Source organism: Canis lupus, chromosome 3, assembly GCF_011100685.1.
Source record: "Canis lupus familiaris isolate Mischka breed German Shepherd chromosome 3, alternate assembly UU_Cfam_GSD_1.0, whole genome shotgun sequence".
Taxonomy (NCBI): domain Eukaryota; kingdom Metazoa; phylum Chordata; class Mammalia; order Carnivora; family Canidae; genus Canis; species Canis lupus.
In genome coordinates, this window is record NC_049224.1 from 23,701,705 (window position 1) to 23,727,400 (window position 25,696).

The 25,696-nt window shown below is 36.4% G+C and overlaps 1 protein-coding gene across 3 annotated transcripts in view; it reads left to right on the top strand.

Annotated features, from left to right (window-relative positions):
* Positions 1-25,696, top strand: part of EDIL3 (EGF like repeats and discoidin domains 3) — a 393,208-nt gene that overhangs the window by 166,901 nt on the left and 200,611 nt on the right. For 2 of the 3 annotated variants that reach the window (XM_038532401.1, XM_038532402.1), the window contains one exon: positions 16,288-16,416. The exons of the other annotated variant lie outside the window; for it this stretch is intronic. In XM_038532401.1, coding sequence (XP_038388329.1) covers positions 16,288-16,416 — 129 coding nt within the window. The remainder of the gene's footprint in view (positions 1-16,287; positions 16,417-25,696) is intronic. 3 annotated transcript variants of the gene reach the window in all.

Consider the following 25,696-nt stretch of genomic DNA (forward strand, 5'->3'; position numbering starts at 1 on the left):
TCTAGTAGGGGGTGTCTGACATAAATAAAACCAATGGATAATAGAAAAAATAAATAGAGATAAGTGAGTAAACAAATAAGTAAATAAGTAGGTAATATCAGAAGATTGTCAATGTTATTGAGGAAACAAGATTTCAGGAAGAGAGAAATAGGAAACTAGAGTTGAGGATATGGTTTGCAGTTTTGCACAGGGAAAAGGTAACATCATTTTGAGCAAAGGTTTGATAGAGATGAAGAAGTTAGCAGAAGAATTTAAGTAGAGGGAAGAGCCAGTGCAAAGTTCCTGAAGTGGAAGTCTGACTGGCATGTTCAATACAGGAACCAGGGGCCTTATAAATCTAAATTATTTTATTGTTTTGCAGTGTAGTATCCATAAATCATTTATTGTGAGTATTTATCCACGTTTTCTGGTTTTATAACCACTCAGTATTTTGAGGTAGAGCCACAGCATTTCCAGTGAGTTTGATGGAAGGTATTAGCAGGAGGAGGAATGATATTCTGTTGGGAAAATTGAGAGGCCTGATGATCGCAAGCATGTGAACCAAAGACTGCACTTTTTTGCCCAGAAGTGTATTAAGATAGCTCCTGTGGAAAGATCTGGATTCTCCTGGCATTTCAGGTTCCCATCTATCTCACAGATCAAAGAAAATTTGGAATCCTTAAGTTCTATGACCTGGAGGGTGGTGAAAATTATCTAGAAAAATCTTAAGGCAATTATAATTAAATTCCTCCTACATTATAGGAGTAAGCCTCAGCCCACATACAGAAGGTATTTAATCTCGAACAATATGGTTATATTTGAATGCCCAAATTAGAGACAATTATGCTGCCTGCCAATTTTCCATTAGAATTCAACATATCTTACCTATCAAAGTACCATAGTGTCTTGTACAATGATGTAAGGACATTGCTTAGCTGTTCCTTTGAAAATTACCATGTCTATACATTTACAACTGATTTTTCAGTATTAAATAAATAATCATAAATCTCCTTACTGCATTGTTTTTGACCTACTTCAGTTAGAATTTACAAATTATTTTAAAAGGCTTTTTGCAAAACAGAGCACCAAAAGCTCTATTATATTGACCAAGTAGAGCCACACATTCTATCACTTCTTGTAAATTATAGGTTACTGAGAAAATCTTTTATACTCAATGCATTGATCTTAAAGAATGACCTAATATAGTTAAATTTCAGACCTGCTATCTTTAAATAACATGTTGGTAATAACTCCTAATTAATTATTTAAGGTATTCATTTTTTGACTAAGGTCTCCCCTACCGCATATAATTTCTCTGTACTGTAATATTTCATCAAACAGAAACTGTGTTGAAAATAAGAAAGGATAAGGCAAAAATAGCTCTAGGCATTTTGTATTGAAGATCTGAACCTCAGCTTTTTTGTCCATCCAGATGGTGACATCCTGATCATTTTAATCAGCATATTTTATTTGGGTCATAAAAACATTATAAATATTAAATCACAGTGCAGTCAAACCTGGATTATTGCCACTTCTTTTAATGACTATATAACCATATTCTAGGTAGTAGTATGTACAGTGTCAGAGTCCAAAGATAGTGATATTAAAGTGTAATATTTATTTTTTTTATTTTGATCAAACCAAGGAAGACTGAAATGTCTAATCACTTTTGTGAAGGAAGCCTTGCCATTTTATGAACTATAGTCAATCCTTTACAAAAAATTTACCACAAAATTGTCAGCAGGAATGATTTCTTTTATAGGGAATGCAATGATTACCATAGTTCCATCTAAAAATTGCCCATCTATATTCATGTGATTAATGTAACATGGAATTTACAAATTTAAATGCATAATGCTAGAAAAGTAGAAATAGAGATTTTTATAGTAATGCAAATCTGCGCTGCATACATTTAATACTTTCTCACATGTGTTAGAAAGTGAATTGTGTTTAATAGCTCAACATTTTTAATTGGGTTTGCATTGATAATAAATTGTTATACACATTTTTAAGTGGATTTTTAGAGTTCTCAAATATTTAACTGCCTACTCCATTTTCATGTCTACTACAAGCATACAAACAAGTACTTTATGTGAAGTGTGATGTTATTTCTAAGTGGCTTTTTGTTGTTGCTGTTATTGTTTTCCTTTCCACACATTGCTTATCCCTGTGGGCAAATCTTGGTGGAGGGTTGTTTTTTTTTTGGGGGGGGGGGGTTGTTGTTTTTTGTGCTAATGGTTAAGCAACTTAAAATGGGTTCTACCGTCAGAATGATCTTCCAGGAATCAGTTTCAGATATGTAGTCCCACAGAAGGACTCATAAGGCTAGCAAAATGACAGCACAACATTGAGAGTGGCACCAGAGGAGAAACAGATCATGGAAAAACAGAAAAGCAGGTAGAAGACTTTTGGTAAATTAAGAAACATGTATATTTTCTCAATACATACTTTTTCTCTCTTTCTTCATTTTCATCTCACCCTTTTGTTCTGTTTTCCTTTTCCTCTTGTAGGTTTGGGAATTAAGATTGCTGAAAAACTGGTTACTCCTACAGGCCAAGTAAACCTTCTTGTGGAAAGCAGATAGTATTAGCCATTTCTCCTGCTTGGGTTTTTCTTTAGTTATGTGAAAGTGACTCCCTAGATAAGCAAAAAAGTCAACCAGAATGTCCTTCTGGTGCTATAATGTCACTTAAGGGAGAACATTTCCCTAACATACATTGCTAGTATATTCAATTCATGAAGTTGTGAACATTTTTGAGACATCTAGCAAGTGCTTGCTGTGTGCTAGGAGGTATATAAAACGCAGAGTGAGTTTAAAAGAAATGCTATGTTTCTGAGACCTTAAAATCTATTCAGAATGATAAAACACATATGCATCAAACAGTTCATTAATAATGTAAAGCAATATGTTAAGTGCCATGGTCATTTCACTTTCCTGCTAATTTTTTTTTCCTACATCTCTGGCTGCTGCCTCATCTGGAACATTGCATTTCCCATCCAGCCATTAAATGATGGTATTTCTTGAGTCTTGGTCCTGGATTTCCTGTATTATCTCTAGTGTTCCAATAGGCAATTATACCCATACCATTAATTTCCACCTATACCCAGGGACACTATCATTTATATATCCATGCCACACTGTCTTCTGCCATTTTAATGCCTCTTCTTAAAAAAAAAAAAAGATTTAAAAATAAATTTTATTTGGGAGAGAGAGAAAACAAATGAGGGAAGGGGAGGGGAAGAGAGAGAGGGAGAAACAGACTTCCCCACTGAGCAGGGAGCCTAAAGCTGAACTTGATCCCAGGACCCTGAGATCAGAATCTGAGTCTAAGGCAGATGCTTTATCAACTATGTCTTCTTGAATAACAGATCAAAAAGCTGATCCATGATCTTCCCTTCCAATCTAGACCCTCTTCTGGGATTTCTGCTTTAGACAATACCATCTACATTTATCAATTGAGATGAGAAATCTAGAAACACAGTAGTCATCCTTGACCCTTCTCTCTCAACTCCATCTTCTTCTCTCCATTTTCCAGCAGCCTACCTCTCTAATCTAGGTTTCCTGTCATACTTTACCTAGACTGGAAGGATGACTCTTAACTGGTCTGTGTCCATCTCTGCTGATTCTTTCCAAAGTACTGTCCATACAGCCCACAGATTTGTCTTTAAAGTAGAAATTCTGGTTTAATTATCCTTTTGCTGAAAGGTATCAATGTATCCTGTAAAGCCAGTTGTTTGTTGTTGTTTTTGTCTGTTTTTCATTTTTTTATACATGGTCTTTGTCACCTTGCCTGATCTGGTCCCTGTCTATCTTTGCTCTGTCTACTTCAGCTAAACTGGCCTTCTTGAAGACCTTTATTCTTGCCCTGCTACTCCTTCCACAGAAGTATGAATGGGAGAATCATTTGTTTATTAACATTAGCTTTTATTTGGCTTTTAGCTCTCCTAGCTTATGCATCCCCTTCTCAGGGAACCTCCTATTAGTAGATTGTCAGTATACACTACCTTTTCTTCATGACTTCTTAAATAATTACACTTCTTTATGTGATGATTTGGTTGGTATCAGTCCTTCTACTTGACCGAAGTTATATGAAGCAAAAGGAGTATCTGTTTTGCTCACTATTATAACTCTAGTACTTAGCACTTTATCTGGAACATATTAGTAGCTATAAATATGAACCTAATGATTATGGTTATAATGAATGAATGATTGAAACAAAGACTGTAATAGAGATTAATAGAACATTTGTTGAAGAGAACAAGAAGACATTACAGGAAAAAAATTAATGGAAGCTATGAAACTTGGAATAATCTTGGAAGGAAAGTGAGATTTGGAAGAGACAATGGGTTATAGAAATACATTCCATGCTGGGAACCATATGAGCAGAATCCTAAGCATAGAAATTATCTTCTTTAGGTGATAGGATGGTAATTTACCCAGGTAAAGCACTTTGGTTCATTTTTGTGAGCAGTGGAGGTAAAATTGACTATACAAGAGTGGTCCAAATTTATGGACTCAACTTCCAGGCATTAAGAAACTGTCCCAATAACACATTGAGTACATCATTACATGTCCTTTAGGAGGATTGAAAAATTTCATAATTTTGCAATTATTAATTGTCTGTGAGGGGAAGCCTGCTTTCTTAGGAGAGGATACTTCAATTGATCTTTAAAAATGTAACAGAAACTATTTGGACCAATTAGTGACTACTTTGTGCTATTCTGGGGAATTATTTGGAAAAGCTTGATATTAATGGCTGTAACTGTTAGTGATTTAAATTCAGATCAGAATGACCAAGTCCTTCACATTTTTTTTTAGTTTTAAAATTCTTCCTTCATTTACCAATATAAATTGATATATGCATGAGATAGTAGAAAATGTGACGATATTACCTACTTTCTTTATGAGAGACCTCCGTTGTCTATTTGACATAGACTCAATATGATCAAAAGTAAAAGTGGAAAAAAAAAGTGAATTGTTGCTGTTTTGTATCTCTTTCATTCCTCTTCTCTTGTTTTAATTCTTGGTTTGTGTTGGTGACCTTTACTGTGTTTGGGCAAGCATCCCCTAAGCTTTTATCCAGTGATTAAGAAGCATTCATTATGCACTCTGTTTGACATGGCCATTACTTAATGCTCACTTAACAAAATTCTACAAGACCAAATTATCACAGTGGGTGAAGGAACAGATGGCCAGCTGGCCAGAATCCATGCGTGCTTTGTGTTATGCCTTCTCAGGTTTGCCACAAAGAAGCCACATGTGAGACCTGAAGGGGCAGTCCAGGCAGTAACTCACATGCCCAGCTGTGCTTCCAGCGTTCTCAGCTGTGAAGTCTGAGTAGGCACCCTTCCCATTTGAGTGTAGCTGAAACCTCTCCTACAGGGATCTTGCTGCCTCATGATTAGGATGGCAGTCACAGCAGGCAGATTCCAAAAGTGAAAATAGAAATCCTTTCCCCCACCTTCTCTCACCTCCTTCAAAAGTCAAAACCACTATTCTAGATTTCAAGAGGAAGAGCTATAGTTTTGTGGAAATAGTGCACCTGTTTGGTGTTTTGTTTCATTTTTTGTATTCTTGACATTGATTTATGATTATAAGATCATCCAAAATCTGATATTTTACAAATTGCCACAGCATTCAACAATGAAAATTAGACTTGGCCTTATGCTTAAAATTAGTTGTTGAAACCTGCTAAATGTGAATGAGAAAGAGCTACAGATGGAAATGTATCCAATTTTTAAACTTTTTGGTTTAAACTTTAAGGTTTTTTGTTTATAGACTATAATTAGTAGTTTAATCTATACCCTGTTGTACTGACCTGTAGAAGAGGTAGCTAATGGCAAACTGGAATGATATGTTACCACTTTGCACCACCTGCTGATGTGTGTTCTTGAGCCTGAATTGTATTTTGCAAGACATGGCATATGAGTTGGACAGATAAGCTTCTCCAACAAGTGATTTGCAGTTCTGTTTATAAACAGCTCCCTGTTAAAAAGGGATTTTTAAGGAATTGGAGATAAATTGTTATAATTTCATAGAGGTAACCAAAGCTGGATTTTTTTTACAGTTACTAGTGAAGGAAAGTAGACTTCTCCTTGGACTTATAAAAATTATTGAATGTTAGTTTTATCAGTTCGCTTGGATTGCGTTTATAGTTTCTTAAATTTCATAGGAATTTTCACAAGAAAATCATTATTCTTATTCTAGTGGCCATCTGAAGAAAAGGTTGATTTGACTATCATAATAGTCCATAATTTTGATATCTATGTTTCTCTTAGATTTTAGGAGTGTTTATTCTGTTGATTGAATATTTCTAAGTACACCCAGGTCTTATGTTACTAACTTCAGCAATAACTATAATTTCATTCAGCATTCATTAATTTACAAAAAGCTTCTATCTGCTATCTCTAAAGTGTAGAGATATTTTATGTCAGATTTAGTTTTGTTTTAGAATGAAAATCAAAGGGCAGCATTGTTTTTGTCTATGTTCACTTTGTATTGCTCTATTAATGATAAAATTACACAATCAGCAAATACTGTTGGTTAGCTAAAGGTGTTTCAAAATAGCATATTTTGGATAATTAAAAAATGTATGTGCATTATGACTATAGAGTAATGAAATAGATTTCTATTTGCTTAATAAAACATTCCAAGTTGAGAATTTCCATTATGTGGGTGGTGGTTTAGGAATGTTGTTTCCACAGGACTGCATGACAGATAGACAGGGGAGAGAATGAGAGGCTATGCTCCGTGATAAAATGTGACAATAGCAACAGTCACCACTTTGTAAAATGATTGATCCTTTAGCTATAGTTTGTAATTAATTTTTTAAAAGTCGTATTAATGGAATGCCTGCGTGACTCAGTCAGTTAAGCATCTGACTCTTGATTTACGCTCAGGTCATGATCTCAGTCCACAATGGGCTCTGCACTCAGTTGGGAGTCTGCTTGAAATTCTCTCTCTCCCTCTCCTTCTTTCTTCCTCCTCTTCCAACCTGGTCACTCTCTCGAAAAAATAAAAATAAAAATAAAAAAATTAATTAATTAATTAATTAATTAATTAAAAAATAAAACTCATATTAATGTTTGATAAGATATTTTATTTACTGGAAAAAGATGACGTATCAACTATTGTGACACAAATGATAACATGAACTTATATAAATAATTAATATAAAGACTTTCTCAGAATGTTGATGGACTACCTAAAAAAAATATTGCCATTGGCAAGCCCAACTCTAGACAAAAGTTTTAAGTGGGTAAAGATCAGCCCCAGGAAATCTTAATTTGTTCTTTGTGTTCTTTCTTCTATCATATATGCCAAATCCTCCTTGATGCCAAATAAGTAGCCATTTCTGTACTCTTCCTAGGCACTGCTCCAAATTTAAAATGCTCTCTTGATCTTGTGGTGAGAGCCAAGTAAAATTAGTTTTAGCTAAGGTGTTAATTGTTGATAAATCTGAGTGCTTTGCCGGCCAACTCTAACAATTAATTAAGGTTCTGGTTTCCTTAACTCTATTGCTGTAAGAAAACAACCACTTGGGGACTATAGTGGTTTGAATTCATGTCTACCAGGAATCTCAGACTGTGACCTTATTTGGAAATAGGGTATATATTTGTTTGCTAGGGTTGCCATAACAAAACTCCACAGTGTGGTGGTTTAAACAACAGAAATGCATTTCCTCACAAGTATCCAAGTGCAAGATCAAGGTGTCAACAGGTTTGGCTCCTCCTGAAGCCTCTCTCCTTGGTTTGTAGGCAGCCAGCTTTTTGCTTTGTCCTCACATGGCCTTTTTTTCTGCAAGTGCATATCACTGCTGTCTTTTTCCTGTGTTCAAATTTCCTCCTCTTATAAGACAAGTTGGGTTGGATCAGGGTCTATGCATGTGACCTTGTTTAACCTTAATTACTTCTTTAAAGTTCCTATTTCCAAACACAGTCACATCCTGACACACTGGAGGTTAAGGCTTCGACATGAATTTTGGGGGAACAAAATTCAGCTCATCACAGGACCTTTGCAGATACAAGTAATTAAGGATCTTGAAATTAAATCATCCTGAACTACAGTGGGCCTTAAAGCCAATAACTGTTGCCCTTTTAAGAAGAGGAGAGAACACACAGAACACAGGGAAAAAGGCATGAGATTAAAAACAGATTTTGGAGTTATGCTGCTATAAGCCAAGGAATGTAGGAGCCTCCAGAGGCTGGGAGAGACAAGGACAGATTTTTCCCTTGATCCTTCAGAGGGAGTGTGGCCATCTGGGCACCTGGTTCAGGCTTCTAGCTTACAGAACTTTGAGAGAATAAATTTCTGCTGTTTGAAGCCACCCATTTTGCAGTCATTTGTTACGTAGGGATTCTACAGACACTTCTTTAGCCACTAGGTATCGCAGTGCTTTCCTGTGGACTCTTATATATAAACAGTCCATCATTAATTCTTGAGGCAACAGTTTATCTGTAGGTGTTTAGAAACAAACAAACAAAACTCTGTCTAGCCTCAGATTTCAATTTTCAATATTCAAATATTTTTATATTTAAAGAACAATTTGTTAAATTTGCACATTCTCTAAAATGAAATGCTTTAGGGGTTTTTAAAAAATAGTTTACTCATCTCTATATGTATAAAATGCCCATAGATATTTTTTTCCTTAAATAGCTGAATTTAAAAAAAATAATAATAAAAAATAAATAAATAAATAAATAGCTGAATTTATCCTTTATATTTCAAAGAGAGAGGAGGAGGAGAAAAAGAAATAACAAGGGTAAAAAATGGTTTGGAAGCATCAGTCATGTCAACGTTCACAGAATAATTCCTCCTTTTTTCAAACTAGTTTTAAAATAGAATAGTAATGGCTCAAAATGGCAACTGCCAAAACATTCAAACCTTATTAAATGTAAAAACAACAATATGATAAGAGAACTTTAATGTGTTTTTAAAACCAGACTTTGAAGTGAACTTTTGGGTAATAACTATTCCTATTTCACTGCACTGCAAGAACAGCTAGTGAAACTGTGCTCTTGCAGTTCCTGGATTGGCATTTACTTATTACAGAATCTAAAATGTACATTTATTTTTAATATCCAAGTGCCAGTGTTTTGAGGGAATAATTTGTAAAATTGGCCAAGCCTGTCTACATGTAATCACAGGAGAAGATTAACCTTTTTATTTCCTAATAATCTGCTTTACACACTATAAGGAATTCATGATTTGGGGCATAGTCGCTGAATGTGTGAAAAGCTAACCATGTTACACATATGGAAATGACTTCAACTCTCTACTGTTGGAATTTCGAGAAGGTAGATGCAGAAAAGTACAAACTATATAGATCCAATACTTTTGTGAGCAATTAATCATGTTGACATACTTATATGAGCTTGCATAAAAATGCTTGGAAAGCATGCTGTTGAATCCAGTTGTTCATTAATATTGATCATATACTGTCCCCATTGTGTTAGGAGCTACTTAAAGATTACCTACAAAAGTATTATAGTATTATTGATTTTAAAACTCCCTGAAGCCTCTCGTACCTTTAAAGTCCACTTATACTTTTATTGCTGAAAATAGTATTACCAAGAGCTATTGTCTAATCAGATGATTTGGATTTTTATAAATACTAATCAGAACTGAATCTTGTAATCACTATTCTGTATCTGTTATACAAAGAGAAACAAACGTTTTAAAGAGACTTTTAGGGACACCTAGAAGGCTCAGCGGTTGAGCTTTGCCTTAGGCTCAGGGTGTGATCCCTGTGGGGAGCCTGCTTCTCCCTCTGCCTGTGTCTCTGCCTCTCTCTCTTTCTCTCTCTCTCTCTGTCTTTCATGAATAAATAAATAAAATCTTAAAAAATAAAAATAAATAAGAATAAAAGAGACTTTTAAAGTGGAAAGGAATTTCCACTTTAAAGGAATTAAAATCACCTTTGTCTTATTTTTGTTCTTACAAGCTCTAAGCAGTTGAATAATTGTCATTTGTTTTAAAATTAATATTTTACTCTGCTATAAAATTGTTTCCAAAGCTGTGTATAAGTCATATCTGTGTGTGTATATATATGTGTGTATATATATATATTTACATATATATTTACATGTTGCAGAAAAGATATGAGTTGCCCTAAATATACCAAAAAATTGGCAGTAAAAGTGAAAAATGTGTCCATATTGCAAACATTTGTTAATATGATTTCACTAAGGAAATCCTAGAATTAAATTTCCAGGAACCGTTAAATTATTATACTATATATACTATATATATATATATATATATGCTATATAAATATATATATAGTGTGTGTATATATACACACACATACACATGTATGTATATACTGAGTATGTTATATTGGAATAAAGGATAAATGTTAAAATTACCCTTAAAAAGTGAGGTATATAAACTGGATGGCTGAATATTTTCTTGTATTGTGAGCTTACTTTTCCAGCTGCTGATAATTCCAAGTCCATTGAAAGTATTTATCCAAATTACTAGTAGAGTACTCAGCACATAATAGTTGCCTAATGAATAAATGTTTTTTAACCTGAAATTACAACAACCAGAAAACCCACAAAATGCTTTATGTTGTCCAAGGTCAGGGCCAGTGTTTTTCTTAGCATCATAGTACAAGCAATAATATCTGCTGTAGGTGATGGTTATTCTTTATCAGTGTGCCAACACTTAAAAAAACATTTATTTTCAGCATCAAAATAGATGAGATTATTGGATGAGGGAAAACACAAAAGCAGAAAGGGGTTTCCTGAGATCTCTAATTCTGACATGTTTAGTCCACTTACCACTTGGAGAAAGACACCTGGCAACTCTTGATATATATTTTATTTGTCACTATTTAATATTCAACTACAAAACTACTATGTGAGTTAAGACCTGGGGCTGCATTTATTTCATTACCTTTATGTACTAACTCATGTACTCTAATTACTTCATCTTGCTAATGCTTTAGGTGAATGTCTTTATTTACACAGAAATTGGTAAATTAGGAGACCAACACAGCATTAATGAGATTATTCAATGTTGCATTTCTCTTGATTCTTTATTTGCCAAAGAATTAAGATACATGGAATTATTATGCAAAAGTTTACATTCTAATGATCTGTTATTCACTATTGTAATACTTTACAGATGTAATACTCTTGAAGCTTAAATATTAGAAACAAAAAATATTGGAATTAAATTATAAATTTAAAGAAGCTGAACCTTGAAAGGTGTAGAAGTTACAGAAAGTATCTTAATAAATTACCAATTAAAAAGACAAAAGATATTGATATCTTATAAACTTCAGTTTGAACGAGGTTAGGGAAAAGATGGTCATCACTTATCTTGCCATACCCTTGTTTATTCAGAATGTATCAAGCACCTAATAAGTGCAGCCCATGACTCCTCCCACAGCGAATTTATGGTCTGTTGGGGAAAAGGGATAGGTAACCACCCATTTCAATGCTCTATCATGAGTACTCCAAAAGAGTCTGTACAAAGCATACAGTATGAATTTCCCAGTATGATTATTAGGGACAAACAAACGAAACCTCTATGTTGGGCATGGTCACTTTCTTTCTTATCGTCATAGTGCAAACAAGAGTATATACATACAAAATATGTGATTACAAAATCATATTGGGAAATACTCATGTTTGACAGTTGATTTCAAATATAGCTGAGTGGAGCACTGTTAGTATAATAGAGCCTAACACTATATTATTTTTTAAAGATTTTATTTATTAATGAGAGATACAGAGAAAGAGAGAGGCAGAGACACAGGCAGAGGGGGAAGCAGGTTCCACGCAGGGAGCCCGACACAGGACTCGATCCTGGGTCTCCAGGATCATGCCCTGGGCCGAAGGCAGGCGCCAAACCGCTGAGCCACTGAGGCGTCCTGTAACACTCTATATTCATAATATCTAAACACCTTGACCCATTTGCTGAAAATATTCTGAAATATTTCCATTTAGGAAGGCTTTGGAGTCCTGCATTATTTGTAGAACATGCTTAGTGAATTCATGCCAATTCTGTTTGCATCTGTCAAGATAAACATATAAAGTACAGATCTTCAACATGGCAAAGAACGTGGCTTAATGGAAAGTGCATAGATTTGGAGTCAGGCAGAGTGTGTTAAAATCTTGCCTTTTCTGGTTAGGCATGTTACTGAACCCCTGTGAGCAAGCCTATTTTCTTGCCTCTGAAACAAAGATATATTCTTACAGAGAATTATAAAGAATACTATGTATACTTCATATTGTTTAGCATATGAAGCACTCTAGAAAGGTTAAATCCTCGCCCTATTTGCTTTACTTCATCCTCACCCTTTAAATGAAAATCCTAGAATTTCTTAGGATAGGAAAAATAACAGCAGTCACAACCTCTGTTAACAGGTAATCTTTTTTTGAGACTCAGATGTCAGCTGAGGTCATGATGTTCTTTGGGTTGTAAATAAAATCAGCTCCAGTGCTCTGGCTCGTATCTTTTGGGAATCCCAGAGGCTGCACCAAGATTGCTGGACAGGCTTCACCTATGCCCTCAGGAAATATCTAGAGTGTCTTGGACTTTAGATACCCCTGTCAGCTCTGTCTTCAGATTCCTATATCCACTGGATTCTTGAATCCCTTGGGCTTCGTGTGCTATAGGACTTCTTCCTTTTTGCCAGTATGAGCCAGATGAATGACATGGCCCTTTCCCCTTGATTTCCCCAAACACCACACACAGGTCTGTATGTCTAGCCAACTTGAGTGTAGATCTGGATGCTCCAGCAGAGACCGTTCACACAGCAGCTGTGCTAACAACTTAAACCTGAATCTTGGATACCAGTATTTCTTTCCAGCTACTTTTCTTCACCTGTTACGGTTTCGCAGCATACTACTTGACCTCACTCTGTCCCTCAAGTCCATTTCTAGCTCTGTTTTGGGGGTCTCCTCCCCTGGGTTTTCTCTATCCATTCCTAAGTTCTCCCCCTTTATTATGCAGAGCCATTAGTTCATCCTCAGCTTCAAACCAAATTCTACTTATCATTGGGCTTGAGTAAATGGAGTTTTCTCTTCCAGGATCTTAGTCACCCTTTGTTCCTTCCATTGATCACCTTTCCTAGAGTGGTGGCTTCAACTGCTCCTAAGAACTGACAGAGGCCTTGATGTTTCAGTCATTTTTTTTAAATCCCTCCCTCACCCAGCTTTGTAAGAGGCAGAGAGCATAGAAAATATTTATTTCCTCTCTGATACAAATTACATCACTTTTGAAGGAGCAAAAATAGTGTAATCATTTTTGGTTCTAATAGCATTTTCCTCCTAGACACAAATTCTTAAACCCAATTTTTCTTATATTAGGGGGCTTTTTGTTGTTGCTGTTGTCTTTGTTTTTTTGTTTTATTTTGTTTGAGAAATCACTGAATGAATTCATATTAGGCTTTGTTCCCTCATCTGCAAAATTGAAAGATTGGATTAGATGATCTCCAAAGCTCCTTATTTGTTTAAACTTACATGATTCTTTAAGTGTAATTAATTACTTATATATATTTTTTCTCTAACAGTTATATACATGAGTATTACTTATCACATACTAAAAAGCCTGTCATTACTTTGAAGTGAACTCATGAATCAAAACTAATATCACTTTTATTTCATTCTCCCCTCCCCAACTTTTCAGTCTCTAAAAAATGTAGGTTTGGGAATCACAGACTCTTAATTTGAGACCTTTTTAAATGCATTACTGGTGGATGTTCATTTGAGAAACATTATCTAATATTTTTGCCTTCCTTCTTTTTTAAATGTAAAGGCTAATGGCAATGACAATGACCTCATGGAATTGCTGTGAGAAATAAATGAGATCATTTATGTGAAAAGAATTTGTAAATTGTAAGGCACCATCAAATGTGAGTTAATTTGGAGGAGGAAAGAAGTAGAAACTTAGAAAGAAAAGGATAGATAAGTTCTGTGGCATGCTTTGCATCTTCTAGTAATAGACGAAGCCTTATTCAAATTGCCACGAAACTGATCATTGGTGTTGCACCTTCTTCCTGTCCTAAACATTGTTCCTGTACTGCCTTTAGGGCAAGTGTTGATTAGTTTCATTAATGTATATACTGCACAGCACAAAACTGCCTACTTAAATCAATGCATTGTTTTTAATTGACATGGAAGTGTCTGGAGAAAAATCAGTTATACTACTTTCTTTTCACTTTTTGAAAGTTAAAACCTATCAACAAGGTCCAGACAATATAGAGTTTCCATATTGTTTTCTATTTCATGCATATTCTTATTAGATTCCACAGCTGTTGAATTCCATGAAATTTTAAACTGGAAGAAACTGAGTTTCAAAGACAGTTGCTGGAGAAAGGAATGAAAATTTAAAGTCTCGCCTCAATGCAAGACAATTTTGCCCAACCCCCAAGTGCTTTCTGTCATTGATGTTCCATTGTACCGCTCAAAGTGATGATGATGAATTCCTTTTCTCTCTTTATTTTTTTTTTTCCTTTTCTCTCTTTAAATCTTTTAAATGGTTTTGACCAGTGCTTGAGGAGCCGTTCACCATTGTACTCTTCTTACAGCCTTGCCTGGTGGAGCTCCCACCCAGTTGCTTCAAGTTGTCAGTATTCTTGTGCCCACCCCTATTACTGCCCCCCTACTCTCTGCTGAAACCATTTGCTTCTTTTCTTGACTAATCTTCCTCCAGGACTCAGGCATTGACCTTTTCATACAAAGTGAGACAGTTTAATTACTTCTTTTTCTTTTCTAATATGCACATCTTAATTTTCTCTTCAGCGGCTTTTCCTTCACTCATAAATCTGTCCTAGTCTCTTCAGTTAAACAAAATTTAAAAAGACAAAATTAAAGAATACTATATATGTTTCCTTGGCATTTCTTCATCTTCCAGGGAGAGTTTTTTCTTCCTTCAACTACTCTCCTCCCTTCATCACAGTGTCCAGGCTGGATTGTGTCCTGAGTCAATTAGCATCCTCCAAAGAAGCCAACTGTCAGTCAGCCAGCTGTAAGCCACGTGTAAGACTGTAAGAATTAGAGGTGCAAAAGACTGATTGGTGGAAATGTCTGTGATGGACAAAGGGAAGAAGCAAGAGTAGGGTAGGTTGAGCCTTCAGACTGTGTCATAAACCTATTACCTCCAAAAAGAGAAAAGGAAGGAAGGCAGATGGTATAGAAAGAGCCTTGCACTGTCATGCCCTTTGAGAAAAATCTCAGCCATACCAACAGGGCACCACAGAGTAAAGAATGTGCATTAGAGGATTCCTGAGTTAGGCAGAACTATACCCCCATAGTGCTAACAGTTAGTCTTCTCCAGGATTAGGCACTACACCTCCACTGGCTGACACAGGTACTTCAGTCTGGTGAAGTGACTTTCTTAAAATGCTTAAAGCTTAAAATGCTTAAAATGCTTAGCTTAAAAATGATATGAGCCTGGTGTGCCTGGGTGGCTCAGCTGCTTAAGCAGGCGACTCTGGATTTCAGCTCAGGCCATGATCTCAGGGTCCTGGGATCAGCCCCTGTGTCAGGCTTCACCCTTAGCAGGGAGTCAACTTGAGATTCTCTCTCTCTGTCTCCCTTTGCCCCTCTCCCTCCTTGCACACATGTGTTTGCTCTCTCTCTAAAATAAATAAATCTTTAAAAAAAAAAAAACTATGAGCCCCTTTTCACCATGTTTGTAACTTTTGGTGAGCTACCTCTTATAGACAGGCAAAATTGTGGTTCATGGAATTATACCCCACCACAAATTCATAAATAGTCAATAAAACTATTGCAACCAGGTATCCACTTCCTTTGGACTGTGTGGTTACAGTCATTTGCAAGTTGATGCTATTTTTAGCAGCATGTTTATAAAAGCTCTTCAGTGTTGATAACTCCAGAAATTGCCATTCAGTATTACTCTTTAAACATGTAGAATATATTTTACAATTTGGAGAACTTAAAATGAGTATTTTACTCAGTGTTATTATTATTATTATTATTATTAGACTGCTTAATATCTTTCAGACACTCTTCTGGGTATTTTATATATATGGATTCTTTTCGTCTGTATCATCACCCTTTGAGATAGATCCTATTAATACTGATATTTAAAAGAAGATGAAATAGAGGCACAGAGAAGTTAAATAAATCCTCCAAGACCACAGGGTTAGAAAGTTGTGAAGCCAGGCTTCAAACCCAGGCCGTTAGTCTCAGAGCCCAACACGACTCCTCCACTTCCTATACCAGTAATACCCAGAACGATTTTCTCTATAAAATTGTTAATTGCAAAATGTTGGCCCAGGATCTCTTTTTAAGCATATGCATTATGCAGCAGTTTTTCTTGTCTTTCAGGTCCCTGCGTTCCTAATCCATGCCATAATGGAGGAACCTGTGAAATAAGTGAAGCGTACCGAGGGGACACATTCATAGGTTACGTTTGTAAATGTCCTCGAGGATTTAATGGGATTCACTGTCAGCACAGTAAGTCATCCACAGTCGTTGTGCTTTTATTATTATTGATTGCAAAGTATACAAGTCATTATCATTCTTGTTGGTAGCAGACTGATAGAAGCTTCCAGCAGCAGAGGATCGTGAGAGTTGGCTAATGCTGCTGCTTCTCTCCCACTGAATACACGTCATCTTCCAGTGAGGACTCTTGGACTGTGTCTCAATTCTCCTAGTGGTGCATGGAGCTAGTAGTTTTGTGTTGGCTCTTTTTCATTATTTTCCAGCCATACTTGCAAAATGTTGCCTTTTATTTTAAACTGGTATCTGCCTCTTTCTTTCATACTTGTCCTGCAGCTATATTCTCCAAGTTACTCAGACATTATTCTGTTGATTAGGTTCAGAGATATAAAAGAAAAGAAAATTGCCCACCCAGCCCTATCTATAAGCCAGTTTCCTCCTTCTTACATGTTGGCATTTTTATTGTGAAAATCTTTGAAAGTTCAACAAATATGTTATCTGCGCTTCTATCTTTCATCCCCATTCTTATTTATCCTGGGAAGTTAAATAAAATAGGTCTGCTTGTGATGCTGTCTTCTTAGAAATATGGCTCAACATAAATGCCAACTGAGTGATGAGGGAGTACTTAACTGCTGTAGAGGTTGAGGCAAGCAGGGAGGCTACCATGGCCAGTGTGCTGTCAGGGTGGGCTCTTACAGAGGCGGACACATGTGAGTTGGATCTTTTTTTTTTTTTTTTAAGTTTTATTTATTTATGATAGTCACACAGAGAGAGGGAGAGAGAGGCAGAGACACAGGCAGAGGGAGAAGCAGGCTCCATGCACCGGGAGCCCGACGTGAGATTCGATCCCGGGTCTCCAGGATCACGCCCTGGGCCAAAGGTAGGCGCCAAACCGCTGCGCCACCCAGGGATCCCCGGATCTTTTTTTTTTTTTTTAAGATTTATTTATTTATTCATGGGAGACACAGACTGAGAGAAGAGAGAGGCAGAGACATAGGCAGAGTGAGAAGCAGGCTCCCCATAGGGAGCCCGATGCGGGACTAGATTCCAGATCCCTGGATCACGACCTGAGCTGAAGGTAGGTGCCCAACCGCTGAGCCACCCAGGCGTCCCGTGAATTGGGTCTTGAAGAAGGGAGAGGATTTTGATCAGAAGGAAGGGAACAGAGGAATGGCACGTGGTAGGAAGAATGAATATATGAACTCTAAATACTGGAATGATGGTTAAGACCATAGTGTCATGAATGAGTAAAGGCAAAACTGGATGTGTCAGCAAGAATGCCATTTCCAACCACCAGCAAAAAAACATAAGATACCTCCTGGCTCTGAGAGGATGGGAGCATAATGTACTTGCTGGAGACTTGCTGTAGCTAGGACTTGGTAAAATGTCCATACAAGTCTGTTATATAGTACAGTGGCATTTGTGTTCCTTACAACAGGCAGCTAAGCCGTTGTGATTACCTCTAGGGCTCAGTTCACCCACAAGGAACTGAGGGGCTACTGATTTTTCTCATACTGGGGCTAGAGTTACCAAGGCTGATTCTCCCTCATTGTAGCATCACTGCTCAGGCTTCACACACGAACACCTCAGAACATCCTCAGGCAGATAGACATGGGAGCCCAAAATCTTGGCTTCCTGGACATTCACTTAATCCCTGAAGAGAATATTTCCAACCTTACATATTTGCAAATCTTTGTGATATTGTATCACAGCGGTGCCCAGAGGAAGACAGTCTGACCACTCAGTTGAACACCTTAATTCAGAGCCACTTGCATCCAGTAAACACGCACGCGCACACCACACACACACACACACACACACACACACATTTGCAGAGAAATCCCCTCTTGAAATGAAAACAGAATTTTCATAATGAGATGCTGTACAATATTCTAAGGCAGGAATTTCTCCCAAAGTCAGATCATCCTAACTTTTTCTTTTCTATGCTGAGGGCTCTGGGAGGGAGAGGGTAAGAGTATACAAAGAGACAAAGATTCTTACTGTTAGAAATCCTGAGAAGGAGAGTATTTAGAAGGCATGTGTAGATCCTTATGTCACTTAAATGTTTATAATTATTACCTCTCTTACCCTAACCTACTGCTGATGTCCGTGCGAAGTTGGGGCTAATCCTTAAACCAGAGGTTGAGAAATTCCAAATCTGAGTTCCAATTAATAATATCTATACAATGGCACAACAATTATTTTCACATTTCTGGGCCTTGTTTTCTTCATATTGTGAAGAAACATTTAGTTTCCATTATCATTAATAGTTTAGAAGTCCTACTGAAGACATCTAGTCATCATTTGAGTATCCCAGTATAAGGGAGGTTGCTTTGGACAGGGTCCTGGGGAAGTATCCACCTGCTTCTGATTCCCACGTGTGGTTAGCTGCGAATTCTTTCAAGAGAACTATCAGGTTTGGAGAAATAGAACAAACCATTCTTGGTGGAACATCCTAGTCTTTTCTCTTATACCTTACACCATATTCAAATAAGCTCATTAATCGACATAATTTTGTTGAATTTCAAGGCTTATTTGAAGCACAAAAAAAAAAAATTATCTTCCTTATTGCACCTGGTTTCCCCATAAGACGACAAACCCATGTCAGGAATTGCTCTGGGAAGCCTGAGGCTGAGAGATTTGATTCAGAAGTGGGGATTTTGTGGTCTCAACAAACTAGTCCCTATTCTCTGAAGTGCATCATTATCAGAAACAACAGAGAATGAAGGGAAAAGGACTGGATTTGGAATCAGAGACCTGGATTTAGACCTGACCTTTATAGTTATTGGTTAAGTGACCTTGAGCCAGTTGTTTGACCTTTTTGCAATTGAAGGCATATAAATCGAGGAATTGAAGTAGAAATAGATGGTCTTCGGTTCATACAAACTAGGAGAGTGTTATGACTAAACGAGTAGCTTACTCACTGTACAAAGGTTATCAAGCCTTTCTCTTTATGGATGAAATTGAAAAAGGACTATATATTGGGAAAGCAGATTTAGAAGTTCTGGGAGTTCTGAGAGCTTTTTCAGGTATGAAAAACAAAACAAAAAAAAAAACATTTTTTTAAATAGCTCTTCAATCCCTTGTGAGAACTGTTAGGCATTTGGGTTTATTTTTCACAATGGTTAATAGTTTTATGGCCCAGATATGCTCTAGAACCTTGCTGCTCGAAGTGTGGGGTCATACATCAGCATTGCCTGGAAGCTTGTTAGAAATGTAGATTATCAGTACCACCTCACACTAGCTAAATCAGAATCAGGGTTTTGTTTTTTTTTTTTTTTTTTTTCAAAATGATCCCCAGTAGACTCCCACACACATGCTGAAGTTTGAGAAATATTGCACAAGGCTTTCAGTAGCTGAAAGTAATCAGCCTTCAGTTACATAACAATACATTACAGGGAAAATATTTATTATGGTTTTTGCAAATCAAAACTATATTGAAAATCAATGAAAATGAGAAATGTACCGATATCATGAACATTTCATTTGGAAAAAGGATTGAAAAAAATTCTTCAGACATCCATATATAGGATGGTATTAATTTAGTTCTGTATAGCAGAATGTGAATTAAATATCTTTTGATATATAACTAAATACTTAAAGCATTTTAAGTTTCATGGTACAGGAGTGGTAAATACATAATTAGTAGATTTACTTTAAAACTATTTTGTCGATGTTACAAATTGGGGAAAAAATGTTTGCAGTGCCAGCTTTAATATTATCCAATATGATTTTTTTGTAGTTAATAGATTTTAGTTTTTAGAATAGTTTTAGGTTTACAGAGCAATTGAGCAGGGAATATCCATTTATCCCTCCCCTGCCTGCATAGGTTCCCCTATTATTAACATTCACATTAATGAGGCATACTTATTATAATTGATAAAATGTTATTGATACATTATTTTTAACCAAAGTCCATAGTTTATATTAGGGTTCACTTTTTGTATTATGCAGTCCTATATGTTTTTGAAAAATACGTAATATCCTCTATCTCCCGTAGCCTCATAAATAGTTTCAGTGACCTAAAAATCTTCTGTGCTCAGCCTAGTCATCCCTTCTTCCCTTGCCAAATCCCTGGCAACCACTGATTTTTTTTTTTAATCTACAGTTTTGTCTTTCCCAGAATGTCATGTAGTTCGAATCCTACATTGTATGTGGCTGGAATAATAGAATATGTAGCCCTTTCAGATTACCTTCTTTCACTTAGCAATATAGATTTCAGGTTCTTCCATGTCATTTTATGTCTTGATAGATTTTTTAATTATTTATTTATTCAGGAGAGACAGAGAGAGAGAGAGGGGCAGAGGCACAGGCAGAGGGAAAAGCAGGCTCCATGCAGGGAGCCTGATGCGAGACTCTATCCCGGGTCCCCAGGATCACGCCCTGAGCCAAAGGCAGATGCTCAACCATTGAGCCACCCAGGTGTCCCTATGTCTTGATAACTTAAAACACTGAATGGTATTCTATTTTATGGATCTATAACAGTTTGTTTATTCACTCACCTATTGAAGAACACTTTGGTTGCTTCCAATTTTTGTCACCACTATAAACATTCATGTTCAGGTTTTTTTTGTGTGTGTGACATAGTTTTCAACACACTTGAGTAAATACCTAGAAGTACAATTGCTGGATCATTCGGTAAGAGTACACTTAAGAGTAAGAAACTGCAACTGCCTTCCACAGTGGTTGTACCATTTTGCATACTTAGCAGCAATGGATGAGAGTTCCAGTTGTTCCATATCCTCACCAGCACTGGTTACTGTCTGTTTTTTGGATTTTAGCCATTACATGTGAGTTTTTGATCATGAAAGCAGCAGAGATGATAATTTTATGAGAATAATAATGATTAGTATTAATTTTTATTCAGAATTACATGTTCTTAAAGCACCATACAATAATGTGAAACACACAATGCACATATATACATACATGTGCATGTGTGTATGTGTGTGTATATGAATTATAAGCTGAATTGAGCACCAAAACTCTCTAAAGGCTAGGCTTTTGAAAGGAATTTTTAAGAATACAATTTTCTTCTGGGAGCTGCATTTTGGGCTGGCTAGAAGTAACCATTTTTTATTTGTTGCTTAGAAACAAATATAATGCCTTAGGGGAGGACAATTTTTTCATTCCCAGAACTCTTTGTCCATGTTACCACTGAAAGTATTCTATGCATTGTTCCCTACATATGTGCAGCTGGCAGCCTACAATTTAAGCACAAATTTTCGGGTTCTTATTCTTCAAGGAAGGAGAGCTGATCTAGGTGCCATCAGTTCCTGAACCAAAAAGGACTGGTTTAAAGAAGTAGCCCACGTTATCAGATTAGCTGAAGACACTACACAATCTCATCCCTTCTCCCACTGAAGAAGTTGGCCGGCAAAACACAGAATCTAAAACTTTCCTCTTAATATGTTGTGCTATTATAAACCAGTGTGTTCTCTTTTTTTAAGATTTTTATTTATTTATTCATTAGAGAAGAGAGAGGCAGAGATATAGGCAGAAGGAGGAGCAGCTCCCTGTGGGGAGTCTGATGCAGGAACTCCATCCCAGGACCCCTGGATCACAATGTGAGCCAAAGCAGACACTCAACCACCGAGCCACCTGGGTATCCCAAACCAGTGTGTACTTAATTTTATCCTATTGATTAATGGATTCATACATTCAACAAATATTTATTTTTTATTTTTTTGTCTCACACCAGATATTTATTATGACTTTATGAGTAGTATTAATTCTAATCTAACATTAAAAAACTTACCATTAATACTGACAATAATGATAACCATCTTGAAACCAGGCATTAATTTGTATCATAAACGTTGGCACTGAATACAGCAAGGAAATGAAAATGTTTTGTAATATCTGTGGCAAATATTGCTTCAATAACTAAAAAATGAAAGCACTTGAATTCCACGTGATCAGGATTAAAAAGGAAGTTGTATTCTGGATGAGAAAGATATAGATTCCAGGCTGATGCAGCATGGGTCTATGAGTCATTTTCTCTTGTAACTTAAATATCCCACTTTTCTCAGAGTCAGCCAATGATATTTGCCATTTTGAGGATCATTGTTAATTGGCTTAATAATATATTTGGCAATTATATGTTTTCTCTGGTAAGTGGTGCTTAGTAAACAGAAACTCTGTTTTTACCTCGCTCTTTTGAATTGAAATCTTTGGTCTGTACCCTGGATATAGTTAAAAGCATCCATATGGTCTGTAGGTGTACCAGGCTAAGGAAAGCTGGCTTAAAGAATGGCCTTTACTCTCCAAATCATACTGGAAGAAGCATACTGTTAGAGAAGAATTCTGGATTATACCAGGGTTTTTGAGGCAGCTGTCTCTAGATCAATGGATGAAGGGTCAGTTAGCACTTACTGGTTGTGTGCCTCAACTTCCTTATCCAATAATTCATCAATTTAATGAACACTGAGAACTTCACAGTGTTATGTGCTGGAAATAATGTGTATATAAAAACTAGAATTAATAATCCATTGTCCTGCTTCCCTAAACAGGATATGTGTTAGGATCAGATGAGAAGTTTGAGAACATACTTTACATATCTTAAAGGGTTAACTACCCCTAATGGGCTAATATTTTTAAATATGACAGAGATTTCTATTGGTCTTTAATTTTTTCCTTCCTCTAAAAACATTTTAATTGTAATTTTCTTAAGAAAAAAATGAGTGGTGGGCCAAGAGGAAGCTCAATTTATAGCTTTGTGCTTTTCTATAATAATTCCTCTCATAACATCCTTAATTCTTATATGTAATTATCATTTTTAAAACCTACTCTTTCTGGGATCCCTGGGTGGCGCAGTGATTTGGCGCCTGCCTTTGGCCCAGGGCGCGATCCTGGAGACCCGGGATCGAATCCCACTTCGGGCTCCCGGTGCATGGAGCCTGCTTCTCCCTCTGCCTATGTCTCTCTCTCTCTCTCTCTCTGTGACTATCATAAATAAATAAAAATTAAAAAAAAAAAAAACTACTCTTTCTACTTTTAGCTTGATGGCCTCTTTATTTTAGCTTTCCATTGGAGGATCAGTTTGCCCAAATAAATTATTTACCTGAAAACTGTGTGGAAACTTTACCTGGAGTTATTAGTGAAACCTGCAAACTATGTAACTCAAGTAGCTAAATGAAGACCTCTAATGAAACTTCCAAAATAGACTACTCTCAAAACCCAAAAGATTTTCTGACTGTGAATTGAATTTTCAAAATTGTCCTACTCACTGATAACTTTATAGGTCAGTGTTAGGCATCTTAACTCTACAAGCCAAAGCTTCTCAAACTTAGTGTGCATCTGGGAATATAGATAAGTATTAGATTTCTTTTGCTCACTTATAGATACCCCACTTTAACACATATAATTGTGGATCCAGTCTCTTCATACACACCCTAGTGAAACTAATGCAGATGATTCTAGAACACTGATTCTTAACCATGGCTGCACATTAGAATCACTTGGGGACCCATGAAAAAATACTGATGCCTAGCTCCCACCCCAGAGACTGATTTAATTGATCTGGGGTATGGTCTAGGCATTAGGAGTTTTAAAATCTCCCCAGATGATTCTAATGTGCAACCAAGGCTGGGAATCAGTGTTCTAGAACCATACTGTGAGGAATTACTATGCCTTAAAGAAACTAAGCAGAGAAATACTTAAAGAGAAACCGAGCTTGGGATACACAAACATATTCCCACATTAAATGTATAAATCATGCAACCTTACTGAATTTTGTCATTTCTAATGATTTACAGGAAGAACTGATTGAAAGAATCAGTCCAGAGAAAGATATTAGCTCACTGTTCTTAAAATATGTTATCCCTTAATCTATCAGAGCTCCAAGGCATTTTAATTTTCGTGTTTTTATCCTTTGCAGGAGCCTTACAAAGAGCACTGTAAGGAAGATATATATAATGGATATTTACACTGTTCAAATATGGACACAGTTTGTGATTTTTCCAATTAGAAACTCACATATTCACAAACTCAAAATATTTGAAAATTGCTACTTTTAATATTAGTTACCATTCTTTTTTTTTCTGTTACTTATTAAAAGAAATTTGATTGTCAGGAAAACAAACTATGAACAAAAATATGTTAAACAAATTTTGCCAGAAGGTTATACTCATGAAAGTGGTGTATTTATACTAATGGGCCTGACCTTCTATGGCTGATTCACTCATGATTGTATAAAGGATTTCCAGGAATGAGAGGTTGTACAACAAATGCAGTTTAAATAAAATACTTTTTTTTTTTTTTTTTGCATGGAATCCCAATTTCCCAAGCTTTTCAGATTGTGCTCTTAACAACATTGATTTCCAAATTCCTGTTCTGTGAATTACCATTGTCCTGCCCAGTGGCCCACATAAGGCTTCATTCTCCCCTAAAAACTTAACCCAATCCTGTGAAGAAGTCATTTATTTATTTACACATTTGACACATTTTTTTGGACCTTACTTGCTATTTTGCCAGGGTGCCAATATGTGCTTAGGAAAGAATATAAGCCCCTTGACCCTGTTGCTGGTTAGATCTTTAAAATACTGCTAAGGAGTAGGCCACTCTGTCCTCTGCTGGTAGCCATCCAGGCAACTGAAACTGCACATGATGTGGGGCTATTTTAATGACATTGGGTTCTACTGTGATCCCTGGGGCTGGAAAGTCATGTGACTTTTTCGGAGCTTCACACATCCCTTTATACACACAGCTGCTCAGCCTAACTGTTCTTCCATTTAGGGCTCAAACTGACACCTCAGAGGCCACACCTCTCTTACTCTTATCGCAACCATTTTTCCCAGGGAGCCTTTTTGCAGATTCATTTAATTTTTATCAGTTATAAAAGCAATAGCATCTGTGTACATTGGCTCCATAAGGCTCTGAAGTCTACTCAGCCAACAGATATATATTAACTCCTTGTTCTATGCCAAGCACTGTTCTGGACACTGGGAAACAGCACTGATCCAAAATAACCAAGTCCCTGGTATCCTAGAACTTCCATCCTGTTGGGAAAATGGGTAATAAAAACCATGATGCATGCATTTACCATATGTCCCAGCAATTATCCTCTTGGGCATTTATCCCAGAGAAATTGAAACTTAAATTCGCACAAAAATCTATATGTGGATGTTCTTAGAAGCTTTATTGACCAAAAATAATAACCAAAAATAGAATCAACCCAGATGCCCTGTAACAGGTGAACGATTAAGCATACAGTAGTATATACATACCATGGCATACTTACTACTCAGCAATGAAAAGGAAGGGACTCTTGATACATCCAATAATTAGATAAATC